Here is a 13,692-nt window from a genome sequence, read left to right as displayed (position 1 = left end):
ACTTGCAGATACCTCCACCTATTTCCCTCCTGGTGTTACATCCAAAGCTAATTTGTTACGGCTTGTCTCATCAAGTATGGTCATTTGTCATAACACAGCTAGTCATACAGGAAAGTCCTTCACTGAGTCAGAAAACACTTTCTTTTTTAACAGTAGTAATGAACTAGGCGACTCAGTCATCCGTATTCTGCCACCTTAATATTCTGTGTCATCGAGCTGACAAGCGTGATTGGTGCATAAGGTCATTTGTAGCCGCAACCGGTACTACAGCCTTGTTAGCTAACGTAAACCTCGTTCATGGCACCAAATTACTTGTGATTGCATGGCAACAAAAAAAAAACAGCTGAAATGGAAACGCTATTCTCGCAAACTTACCAATGCTGCATGCCACACACACCTGCCTTAGTTAATTTACCGTGATTGTAGAAGTTTCCGTCACGCAAAACCACCGTGCACTTTTTGGAGCTGCAAGCCCCGTGTCAAAATCGGGTGTCAGATGAATCGAGTAATTTTTGTGTATGGTCTTACTATTCATTATGACAAATTTATTACCAACAAAAGAAGAGTGTGTGCATTGTCCTTGTAAAAAAATTATATCCTTTTTTATGACCGGCAGACTTGTGTCATGCTACGGCAAACTCTGTTCTCTTCCATAAGGGCATGAATTTGTGTTTTTAATTACGTGGCCTTAGCTGGTGACTGACGGGCCCCGATTGTATACAGACCCCTCATTATCATCCGAGAGGGAATAAAAACATTTCGGTTTCGAACCACGTCGCCGTCGTGGTCCACACTATATGCATTTAATCGTTCGATAGGCTCATAGCATCTTTTACGCATGTCACCGTTTCCTTAATAGGGTACGCTGTTAGATGTGAAGAGTCGACTCAAGCGAGCAAACAACCCCACCGAATCTACAGGGCACAGTTTTCGAAGGGGGTGGCCGTCTGATCTGCGGCTTTCGCCGACCAGAGCGCTAAGAATGAGTCAGAGCCTTGAACGAAAACAACACAAAGACTTATATTTGGACAGGCAAGCCATCAGGAGCGTTAACAAATAGATATTACAAAGTAGAGCAGTTAACTAAAAAGAACACGAGCAGTTCGATGCATATGAGAGACAGAGTCCCACAATATTCACCGACCGGGCCCGACGATGCACCGCTGTCGGAGGCGATTCGGCTACCTGAGTAACCGTCACGTTGCTTTGAAACGACGCCGCGCGCGACAAACGATTTCATCTCGAATGCCCTGTTACAAACCGGCCTACTAAAGAATGCGAATGTATACCCCAAAAGCCACAAACAAGTACAATAAAACCAGTGTGCGCTTTTTTCTTTGCCCGTGCGTGTACGTGCTGTGTGCGGCACGGGTACTTCGCAGTTAACCCTATCCAAACGTTTGACAAACGCATCGACTGATGAAAGAGCACTTACCAGCGAGCTGTCCACAGCTGTCGCCGTATCCAAATGTTGTTAGCGGCCGTTCGTCATGTGACAGGGGCACATAAAAATCTTTCCACCAAATGGCACTACTAGTCCTTCTCAAATAAGAAAAAATGATGGCCCTAGGCGAGGCGCTTGAAGCTCCGGCCGCACCAAGACACCGGCCGCGCTGCATTGATAACACGGAGGTTGTTTACATCCGGGCAGCAAGTCGTGCCGCCAGGGCAAGTTGAGTCGCTGCAGTCGGGTGCGTTGGCGCGCTGGCACGAGAATTTCAGTCGTCTATATATGCGCAAGCAAGCGAAGCAGATGAACATTGCAATTTTTTGCAACGGCGAGAACTGTCTCTTTGTTAGCAGCAGAGTTTGACAACACCTACCGCCAAAATAAACAGATTGAAACAACACGGCCGCGCTGTCTGCTTGTGATCGCGCTGGCTGAAGCATCTATACGGATATACGTACGGTATCGGTTTTGTAGCTGCATGCAACCGTCGCGTCCTGCTTTCTCGTTCTAATTAGCATTAGTCCACGGTTGAAGTGCTGACACACGGAAACAACACAAGACTAACATGGCGACCGCCCGCTTGAGATGATTACCCCAGATGGGGAGTTTATTGTGGACGTGGTTGTTTACAAGGGACCGAACGCCATCTCACGAATGGTGTTATGTCGTTCTAAATCCTCCCTTTTGCTACACGGATGGGCAACGGTACTACCATGGAGGTTCGTCCACTTGTTTAGACCATGCCTAGGGAGTATATTTTTTTGCTATAAGTACTTTTCAGGGCACATTACTTGATTAAAACTCCATTTCCGGATAGTTTGCGTTTACAGTGCGGGTGCCGGCCGAAGCTCGTTTTAGAAGCCGCTGTGCCATTTTCGGCATGGTCTTTACCGCAATACAAACTGTTTTAAATGCAGAGCATTTCAGTAACTCACGATGTCACCCGCGTTGACGTCCGTAGTCCGCACGCTCACTGCGCATGCGCGTCGATTCGAGGCGATAGCGAACACTCTCTCGCGAGGGGCATTGGATTGGATTCAAACACTCTCTCGCCAGGGGCATTGGATTGGATTGGCTTGAATTGGATTGGATTTGGATTGGATTGGATTAAAGTAGATTGTGTTGCGTCATAGCCGCGGCACCTTGTGTCATAGCCGCGGCAGACGCGCTGGGGCCGGCGCATGTGCAGTACTCTCTCTTCCGCGGTTTCCTCTCCTTCGGGCGCGCTGCGCATATAACCGGTGTGCCGATTTCCGGCGAAGCAACAGCCGCGCTTGGCTCAAACACCTAGAGTCCACGCCGCTTTACAAGTACACCAACGTCGTCGACTGGGACCGGCTTACGCAGTCCCCTCAACGTATATAAGCGGCGGAGCGCGCGTTCGGAATTCAGTCAAGGGCGTCTTTGCTTGGCTTTCGCTTGACGTGACGCTTTGCTTGACTCGAGTAGATGCGACGCATTTACTCGAGTTCCCCCCGTGGGAAGATGCGGGCGGCTTTTTTCCAGTTTGTATTGCGCTAAAAATGTTGCGGTCTGTTTCTATGTTGTTTTAGTTTCCAACGAGTACGCTGTAATCTTACCTATTACATTGCTGCCATAAGTTTGTCATAATCATGGCTTGTAACTAGCTCTTCCGCTCATACAAGTGTGTATGTGCGTGCGTGTAAAACTATGTCGATATTGTATAGTATTGTCTGTTGTATAATCACGCGACCTGTCCTTCTCATCACTGTTATTTTGGTGAATATTCTTGTACCACTTTCCCCCACTCCTGCTTAAAGCCTGGCAATCAGGCTAGCAGTATGTAAATAAATAAATAAATAAATAACTAAATAAGTAAATAAATAAATAAATAAATAAATAACATTGCGCTTCTTTTTACGCATTTGCTGCTTCCATCCCAGGAGGCGGGCCCCTTCGAAAATTATTTCTCCTTCAACAATTCCCCCGTTGCCGTGGGTTACCGGCATGACAATAGCCGCCTCTGCTGCTGTGCAGCTTGGCATAGCCGTTTAGGCCTAGTCCAGCGGCGGCGTGGCTTACACAAAAAGTGCCTAAAAGCCACTCGCCGAAGAAGAGTTTGCAGCGATGGTGGTCAGATAGGCATTGGTGAGGTTTTCATCGTTTAGTTCGCATTATAACCACGGAAGTTCATTAAAGAAGCAGGAGCTCGATGAGAACACGTCCGCCGGAGCAAGGTGATGATGATGATCTTCTCTGAAACGAGAGGCCGTCGTCTTGAAAAGACGCGGTATCGCCATGCAAATGCATGTGTTTTTGGGTTGGGCGCCATTTTGAGGGGAGGAGACAGAGCGAAAGCCCATTCGGGGAGCACTGTGGCAAGTGCGCAGGGCGACAGACAATACTGCGTGTCGGTTTTACAGTGCGGAGTTTCACCTTTCGCTCTTCTTGTCTGCGAGCAGAAAACAGACCTTTCAAGTTTTGCAATTGAAATGTTCAGACAAAACATTATGCCGAAAGTGGTTACTCGACACTCCTAAAATAAAATAAATACGGGTTATCAGCCGTATAAGAACTGCCAAATAGTCACAAACTCCCCCACGGCGCTTCTACAAATCGCCTAAAAGATAGCAAAAATACTCCGCATGCAGCTGAACAGCACTCCCAACATGTCTCCCGAAAACGCATGGGTGTAGAAAAGAACTTGTGCCCAATTCTCACCTTGAAGACTCCGATTTTAGTGTTAGTAAAACCTTACTACCATACACTAACTACTAAGTAAACTGCGGAAATACTGGGTGTATGGCGATACTCCCAGTGGCAGGAGTATTGGATACTCCGAATAGGGATTCAGTTACACAAGTCATTTACACCCATTTCGTCTTATTTGTGTTCTGTGTGTAGGCAGCCAATTCTTCAATTTTCTTTCTACGGTGACGGCTATTTTCTGTACCGCACTACCACCCAAACAACAGCGGCTTTTCTTAGAATAGGGCATTCCAAGCTTTTTCCTTGAAAATTAGAGTAAGTTAACGGAGTTGCGGAACTAGGTCTTACACGCCCCCTAGGTGCGGGAGCTATGAATACAAAAGGCTCCAGCGAAATGTTCGTCTGGGAAAGTGAAGCTGCTAGCAATAATGCCAGTGCCAGTGAACTAGTGCTGCAGTTTACTATTAAAAGGTCGCGTTTGTTGTGGCATTGTTTTGCATAATGACTATATTTGTGTCTTTAGGAATAACCATTCCAACAGTTGTGTTTAGTCCTCGAAAATCAAGCAGAAAAAGAGTTGAGCCAGAAGTTTTGTACCAATATCAGCAATTTATTTCGTTCCGAACTTGAAGTCCATGTGGCCGCCGTACCACAAAACCGTATCACCCAGTGGTGCCAGGCTTCCTAGAAAAGAGAAGATGGTGTAAACATATTTATTGTAAATATTTTCCCACTGTTTATGGGCCGTTATTTTTCTAATTTCAGTCATGCAGCAATTAGGCCGAATTTCCACAAAGTAAGATCACCATAATGCATAAATTTGACGCCAGTACAAATTCACTTGAGGGAAGACTTCTGTTAGTTTTTTTATGCCAACGCTACGGAATAATCTACCGAAGGCATGATAAGCCCTCGTTAAGTCGAAAATCTTTAAGCATATCTGTGTGTTTGTTTACTGTGGGAGAGGTATACTAGTAAAGTACCTTTCCCGCGTAAGCATGAGGATACCGCAGTCGTAGCAGCAAATAAAGCTATAATTAATAAACGACATTCACTGCGTCTCATTATGCGTGTTGCATACAAGGCGTGCTAGAACACTAATAACAATTCGACTTATGCTGTGATGCAACGCACAAACCGTAGCCTAATTGGTTTTCTTTCGTCGTTACTTTTGTTCAAAGCAGTTGCGACTATGATTAACCTGGACTGAGAAATTATCTGCACGAGCGACATTTGTCGAACGGATGCGAATCTGGTGCCTTGATAATTCACGTTACGGAGAAAATGTATTTGCCCTAAAAGAAAGAATTTGCTCTATAGAAAACGAAATAAACAAGCAAGATTTTTAAGCAGGACACGAAAACTCTCAGAAGCATATTCTTTGACGGCCCAATCAACCGTTGATCATCACAGCTTTAATCCATGGTATCGTCGTGATTGCAGGCTTTGAATAACGACGGATTCTTTGACGGTAAGGTTCACATGCGTGTAGTATGGTTGGGTACAGAATATATAGTACTCCGAAAAATTTAGATTGCGTTTGATAGCCTGCCATCATGAAGATGTCATGAGGTATGCGGTCACGATAAGGGCATTTGTTATTGCTGACGTCCTGTAATAAATATTTCATATAAATAATATAACTCATGATGCCAAAAGAGAGATATAAATAAAAAAAATTGGGCTCATCTCCCCGCGAGGGGGACTCGAGTAAATGCGTCGCATAGGGGGTGGGTGTATTGCGTTAACGTTTAGTGTTTGGGGAGTTTGTGGTAGTGAATGCGTTGTATCAGCAGCTTCTTGACGTAGTTTGAATGAGTCAAGGATATAAGGCGCGTTCGTAGCCCCCCATTCTGTGTCGGCTTTGTGGCGCAGTGGGTAGAGCACCATGTACATTGCGTTCCGCCCGCAGGGTCGAGGGATCGAAACCAGGCGCCGGATAGTATTTTTTTTATATAGTGTAAGGCGAGGGGTGCGGAGTACGACTACGGACGTCAACGCGGGTTACATCGAGAGTTACTGAAATGCTCTGCATTTAAAAGTCACCACAAAGGTGGTGCCAACATTGGTTACTGTGCTCAGCATTCAGTAGTACAAGTCTCTCGGTGTCCGGACGCTTGCCCTTGCTTGTCAATGCCGTGCCACAGAGGAAGCAGCATTAAACTACTTCTGATTGAATTCGTATGGGCGACCAGAAATAAAACGTGGGTGCATGATACGCAATACAAGGTGTTTTAACTGATGGCGAGCCATTTTGTTTTCGTGACAAGCTTATGAACTTGTTCATATAGGCCATTAAATGGGCTTAAACAATAATATACTTGCGTATTCCGGAAGAAAAGGCTTGAACGAAAAATAAGCCGCTTACAATGAAACTAATGTTATATGAACCTGATGGAAACCGAATTTCAACTTAGCTAGATGGGGGTTAATAAATCTGGCTCTGAAGCTTTTTACACGACAAAGGAAGCATATTGCTGCCTGTGGAACGACTTCATGTCCCATGTCCGATGGATTACGTAAATGTGCTGGAGCCATGCGCCGTAAAATGTCCCGGAGACATTAAAATGAGAGCTAAGGCATCGCATTCCTCGGGGTTGTATTTTATACGTGTTACGCAATTGTATGTTTTTGTAACCAATGGGTCATATTTATGCGGTAGTTGGTGCACAATGCTCTGCATGCATTCTCCACAGTGATTCTATCTTTTCGAACGTATACGATAGTGTTTTGACCATTAAGACATGTGGACAGTGGGATGGTGTCTCTACCACTGGCAGAAGGTAGGCCTTTTTGTGTTCAAAAAGCAAATGTGATGCCATGGGCACCAACATTTTGCCTTGTAGTTATAAAACGTATAGATTGAGTTGCTCGCTAGTAGAGTATACAATAGCGATACCGTGTTATTGAGTCGTAACACGAGACCTTTGCCAGAAAACTTTGCGATGGAGTAGTAATGGATGTTTTATTGAAGAAATGTTTGTTTTTTGCTACTTTGACATCTTTTTGGCGTACTCTTGGTGCAGAATTCGCTTCTGGAAAGCCCAGAAGTCCTCCGAAGCAGCAATGAAAGGTCAGTGAGGCAATGTCCACCAATCGCGGTCCCCACGGCTGCGTTTGAGAACCCACCTTTTGACGAGCTTCTTTACAGCTTAACCGTAGAATCCGTGACCGAAGCCCTTGAGACCATATCCGAAACCGCCAAAGCCATATCCGAGGCCGTAGCCGAGGCCGTGGCCGTAGCCGTAACCAACGGCGAGGGGAGCAGCATGGAAGGTCTTGACGACGGGGGCGGCCACGGCAACGGGGTGGGCCACAGCGACTGGGGCCACAGCCTTCACCACAGGGGCGGCTACGGCGATGGGGGCGACGGCCTTTACGACGGGGGCAGCAACCACGGCGTGTCCGTAGCCGAGGCCATAGCCAAGACCATGGCCGTAACCAAGACCATAGCCGTAGCCGAGACCATATCCACCATAGCCGCCGATAAATCCGGCGTAGGTAACGGCCAGGAGGCCGAGGAAGGCAGTGACAGCCTGCGCGTAAAGAAATGCCACGGAAACAGGGAAGTTCAGCAAAAAATTAAAGCCGTTCCACTTAATGGGAAATCCGTCGGCAGTGCAGAGCAGTAATTCGCCATAATGGGCTGTGGCGTCGTTATCCGCTCACTGCCACTGCTACCACCCATCACACTGTTCGCCTCCCTGTCTCACTCCTCTCCGGATGAATTGAACGCACGTTTGTCCAATGCAATCACAATTTCCCGCCTTCGCAGCGCTCGCGCGTCCCCTGCCTGGAACAGCGCCAGGGGGAGCTCTGTGGGTTTTGCGCTTGCTTTCATCCCGCACGTTCCGGCGCCACACTGCGCAGTTTGGACCGCGTCGTTTTTGGCGGCCACTTTTTTTCGCTTACTATAGCAAAAACCAACCCAATGGGCGTTGCTATAGCTACATGGATGCGGGGGCTGCCGGTTATATACACACATTTTGCCTCAACTGTACCTGCAGTTTTCATTGCGCTAAACAAGGAGGAGGTGTGTGGCAATCGCCAGCTCCTCAGGAGTTTCGAACGGTTATAAACCACTTGTTTTTCAAAGCCTCTGTTTGGGTGCGTTACGCCCTGACGGACGCCGTGGGGCTCCACGTCGGTCCGTTATCGCGTTCCGCCGCGTGATTCCGACAGTATCTAGACATTGTGACAGCGAACGAGCTACGACGACAAGGCGAGCCCCTAAAGTTCTCTGCACGTCAAATGTTCTACAACTTGGTTGCACTTTGTTCTAAGCCCTCCCCCGGCCCAACAACAGAATACTGTACGCTGCCTACGTCGCCCATCGAGCGAAAGACTAGCAAGTGAGTAGCTTCGTCCTTGTAGTTCATGGAAACGAGTAAAGAAAGCAGCCCTCGGCATGGGGCACAAAGAAGTTCGCACGAAGAAACAACTTGCGCCACACTCGCCTTCCGCATCCCGCGTCTCCCTTCTTTGGTGAGCGTTGCGTGAGCGTGCGCCCGTCTTCTTTTCTTGCACACCTTTTGTTGGCGCACACAGATACAACAGGGACACGAGCTCCAGTGGCCCGTGTTAAGCGCTTTTCTCTGAGCAACAAGCTTAACAAATCTGCGAGGTATTGGTACAGCCCTTGGATTTTTTATTTACATAGCGATCGGAAATGTTCTGTTTGTCTTTGAATTTTGGTAAAAGCATTCAAAACGGGCTGGTACCTTCATACGTCTTTTTTATTGTGGAAAGCCTGCGGTGCTTGTGATTTTGAAGGAAAGTCCTGAGGTTGGAGGGTGGCGTTGTCAATTTCTTCAGGGAAGTGCATTTTAGGGCAGGTGGATTATCTTGCAGTTGTGTTGTTCGCAGAGAAAGCTAGCTTTCTTGGCGGTGACATTGCCCACACAAAAAATTTATTGTAGACTATAACAGTAAAATACCTGCAGTGTAAAAAGTAGTATTGGTCTGGCCCGCAATAAAAGCTACAGGTGCTCGAATCACAAAGAGGTTGAACTGTTGCCGCGTGAATAAACAAAGCGTCACCAGTATGAAGTAGCCACAACAGCCGATTGTCGAGGCTCGCCCACACTAACAATTTCTTAGTTCTCCACCGAAAGAGCGAACATCAGGGCGTATACGCCATAAGTGCATATGTATTTGTGTGCAGCTGTAGCGATCCCGTCAAGGGCATAGTGATATAGCATACATCGCCTGTTTCGGCGAAGCTAGAGACACATAATCACCCAACCCACATAGGCAGGTAAAAGACTCGTTAAAAAAACGGTGGACTAAATGTATGTACGCCAACGTTGTTTACGCATATTAACACTCGTTGAAAAATTGCGGAATAAATAACAGAACTATATGTACGGCAAGGTTATTTACGTATATTAAACCTTGCAAACTGTTGTAAATGCATTGTTGTCAAGCTCAAGTAAAAAGCTGCGGCATTGTAATTTAGTGTTTGATGTTCGTTTTGTAATGGTCTAGGCATACTCACACATCAAGAGACAAAACACTCCAGTAAACGTTTGTTTTAGACCTGCAATTGTCGACCAACCAAAAGACTAGCATTTTCACTATGATTTTTATAAGGCCCGATGCTTTTAAATAAGGTTTATAAACTGAAGGCTGACTGGATGTTAAACTAATATTAAGCGGGATGTCGTATTACAGATATTATTAGGCATACTTGTGACTCCACGAAAAATAAAGCTTTATAAGGCGATTGGTATGGACACCTTAGGTAATATGACCGCGAAATAGTTGGAAAATAAAAAAAAGCCCACGGTATACACCGAACATAAAAAAACACCGCTGGTTGGAATATGCAACCAAAGTAACGTTTTCTTGTTGTTTGTTTGGTCAAAGAACCTGGCATCAGTTTGGTCCCAGTGTAACATAAAGCATGCAATATTTGCGCCTGTTTCGCTACTTCTGGCCACATCTGTAGCTTTAGGTGCCGCTTCGTTCATTGCTCGTCCTCACAAGATTACGAGAAAATTGGCCGTCAACAAGAAGTCATTTAGGGTAAACCCCATTCGACATAAAATATTGCGCCTTTTCTCACACTCTCGTGACCGAGGCAATGACAATAAAGCGTTGGTCATGCGTAGCTTGCTTGTGAGGGTGCCACAGCTCGAGTCCATGAGCAAGATAATTTAAAATCTCCCTTCCGGGCCAGCGTCATGAGATTGCCGTGCAGGGCGAACCTGGATGACGGAATCGTGTACCACTTCATTTCAGCAGGTTGTTCAACTCAGCAAGAGGGCAGTTATAGCAATTACAGGAAATCTCTCATCCGGGCATGTACGAAATACCCGCTAGAGCTGGTGCGGTTTCGGCATTCTTAGTAGCTGAAATGACTGTGCATTCACTATTGCTTCGGCAGTAGGTCGCCGTTCGAGCTCAGGCTTCTTTTCGGAACAGCCGCTGCGTTATTTCCTCATTCCCGCATTCTGCCACCCTTCCATATAAACTGCTTCTGCATTTAAGTGTTTCAACTATAAGCCTTTTCACGCCGAGGAACGAGAGGACCAATATAAACAGAAGCGGCTTTCCATCGTTTTCGTTCAAATGGTGGTGCAACGAGGATGTTTTTTCAGAAATGTAATCTCATGACAACCGCCGATTAGCAGGTAAATTCTCAATTTCCGTTTCACAGACTGCCAGTTTTCTCGGCGTCATGCGAGGCAACCGTACGTAATAGCCAACGATACAGCTTCCGTTTTTCGCCAACATTTCAAGTTGTTACAACCAAACCCTAAATGTGTACCGTGTAAACATTTACCGCGGAGGTGCTAACTGCAGACAGCGGCCATTTATACACCACAAGGAGGACTGCGTTAGGCCGACTGAAACCGCCGAGAAGCAATGCGCAAAACGACTTACAAGGGAGTTCATGTTTGACGTGAGCAGGACACCGTTGGTTCCCAGTGATCTGTGGACGACAGGGCCAATGTTTTTATACCGACGGGTGAGGGCTCAGCGTCAGCGGGAGGCGGAGCCTTCGCCTCCAATCGCCTCTTCGTCTCATCTGAGCCAAATTCACCGTTTTTTTTATTTCACTCCAGTCCGCACGAGCCTCAACAGTCCGTCCCCGTGAACCTGGAGATCGCTTTTGGCCGTTGACACCCTCCTTCTGACGGAGAAAGAAATGCAGCAAGAAAGCGAAGACTTCTAGGTCAATCGCTAAAGCGTGAAACGGCAACAGTCGTGAGTGCGCCTGCGCTTTCAAGACAAGACAAAGTCTTGAGCGGGACACTGGAGGTTTTCTCGATAGCTGCTCGGTGCCAGGGCGTAGCCTCGTGAGGCGATTGCGAACACGCGGCCGCCAAAAGAAAACTCGCGGGCGATAAATGAGCGCGCCCGGTGAAGCCAACCTCCGTGCTTTGTCTCTCCCCCCGCGAATTCGCTACTTCCGATCGGCCACCATAACTCTTCTGGCACGAGGCGCACATTATGCTGGCAGGCAGTCGCCGGCACTAACGCAAAATGAAACCCAAAAGTCAATTAGACAGCCGCGCGGACAAGTTCGTCGATCCGATCGACGGTTGCCTTCAAAGCTGAAATGATGAAAGAGCAATGAAAGAGCACCATAGGTTCTGCAGTGAGAAAGCCCAACAGGCATTTCTGAGAACCTAACGAAAATGACGGAGCTCGTGAGAAAAAAATAACGTGAGAATAAAAACGAGACGTGAATGCGTCACGTTTAACGGGACATTCAAGGTCGGTACAAGTGCGGGAGTTGAGAAGGGCGCAGCGAGGAGACATATACTTTAGCTCGCTCCGAAGCGTTTCCGATGGGCGCCCCAGGGTTGCCTCGGGGTGAAACGTGCCAGGCGGACGGGAAAGAGCGGGAGCCAAGCGTGGGCCCCATGGAAGTCACACCCCGTCTTTGTTGCCGCGGCCGCGAGACGTTGTCAGCGCCGGCGGGGCTCCCTGCATGTGTGTATTTTTCCGATAACATCAATCTGCGCAGTCTGGGTCCCGTTGGCCGGTGCTGTTGGTCGTTTGCCGACTGCCCGTAATTATATCGAGCCCCGGTGGGATGTGGCGCTTAGGCTGTTCCTTTTCTGCTTCCTCTTTGGCTGAGTAATACGTAGTACTTTGCCTTTGAAAAGCAGGGGGGGCAGTTTTGCGTCAAATACATGAATAAGATGCAAGAGAGGAAATAGGATGCAAGACGGGTCATGGCCCCAGAGGGATGCTAAAGTGGGTTGAAAACACTAATTTCTAACTTTCTCCGGTTGTAGGCCATGTCCTGTGATTTCGGGGCCCATTCACGCGCACTTCTAACGAGAAAACTGCGTTCGAAATTATCGTTTCCTAGGCAGCACCTTCTATGCCGATTGGCTAATGAAGTCTATGACCGCACACTGACAACACCGGACGGTTAAACGGAGGCGATTTCTAAAGCGATTAACCTGTAGAGCCGAGGTGTCAACAAACAAAATACGTGATATTAACCATGAACTGCCTCATTTATTGAATCTTTCATTGGAGCAAGGAGGGCGTCATGGGTTATGGGCTGCCTGAAAACAAAAGTCGGCAGGTTTAGATAGCATGAAAACACATTACAAGTCAGAGTGACGTCATTTCGGTAGACGATTCGGCAGCTGCAGATGGCAAATGGAGTTGGCGTCGAAAGTCGTCAAACTGCTCTTTACTCTCGTGCCTGCTAAGCGGTCGTAACGCGCGGTGTTCTATTCAGAAGCCTAACACCGGCAGTAGCCCAAGGGTCACGCCTGTTAAATGCAGATGAAACAAGACAGCAGAAGAACCCAGACGAGTGAGTGAACGGCGCAACGCGGCGCAACGTGTAAAACGAAGACGGAAGCACCTCGAAAGGGTTCAGGCGTATGGCTAAGAGACCGTCTTCTTCGGCCTTTTCCCGACTCCAGGCGGGATGAAATCGTCTTGAGTGTCCAATTCGACGTAGTAGCTTCCAAAGTTTAAACCAGGGAACAGTAATTAGCGGTTGACGGTGTTCTTATCTGGTCGTGCCTTGCCGATCAAAGCTTTCGAAACGCCTCATTCGTACTGAGTGACTATAGAAAGCTCCTGCATTCAGGCAAGGATGTCAACCGTGACCACCGCTGTTGACGCGCGCAAGTGCAATAACCCTCATTTGCTCCGTGCACCGTTTTCTAAGGAGCAGACATAACAGCAGAAAGGTTGCACAAGGTGTGAGGGAGACAGAGGTAATGTAGACGGAAGACAAATGCAGACCTCGTAATGACCGCGGCGACCGCTGCAATTATCGACCCTTGGCTGGCCCCGTTATTTCTCTGATGGGAAGTGGCGGACGGTGATTAAGAGCGAGTGTTATTCATGTTTGCCCTCGACCGACATAATATGTCGCGGCTGTCTTTATTACTGGCCTCAGCGTGCTTGAACGAAATTGATATTGTGGCGATACTTTTGAAAGCTGATCGGTAATTAGCCTGCGTTTGCGCGAAGATGTTAGCTTCTTCTGCTATAGAGGCGGCAAAAAAACGCCTAGTTATGAGGTTCATTTAATAACTGCAACTCTACAGCTCATTTGGCCCATGCGATTAAGTGAATTAATAGGG

General features: G+C 47.4%; 1 protein-coding gene across 1 annotated transcript; it reads right to left on the bottom strand.

Annotated features, from left to right (window-relative positions):
- Positions 1-4,716: 4,716 nt before the first annotated feature.
- On the bottom strand, positions 4,717-11,251 carry LOC144160915 (uncharacterized). The gene is made up of 3 exons (XM_077692005.1): positions 11,009-11,251; positions 7,250-7,656; positions 4,717-4,804 (listed from the first exon to the last, which is right to left on the bottom strand). The coding sequence occupies exons 1-2, from the start codon at positions 11,018-11,020 to the stop codon at positions 7,273-7,275; spliced, it is 396 nt and encodes a 131-aa protein (XP_077548131.1). The 5' UTR covers positions 11,021-11,251; the 3' UTR covers positions 4,717-4,804; positions 7,250-7,272.
- Between the last annotated feature and the right edge of the window lie 2,441 nt (positions 11,252-13,692).

The sequence above is a fragment of the Haemaphysalis longicornis genome, unplaced genomic scaffold (genome assembly GCF_048455015.1).
Source record: "Haemaphysalis longicornis isolate Haplotype H1 unplaced genomic scaffold, Haemaphysalis longicornis Haplotype H1 scaffold_11, whole genome shotgun sequence".
Lineage (NCBI taxonomy): Eukaryota > Metazoa > Arthropoda > Arachnida > Ixodida > Ixodidae > Haemaphysalis > Haemaphysalis longicornis.
This window is presented reverse-complemented; position numbering and strand designations above follow the sequence as displayed.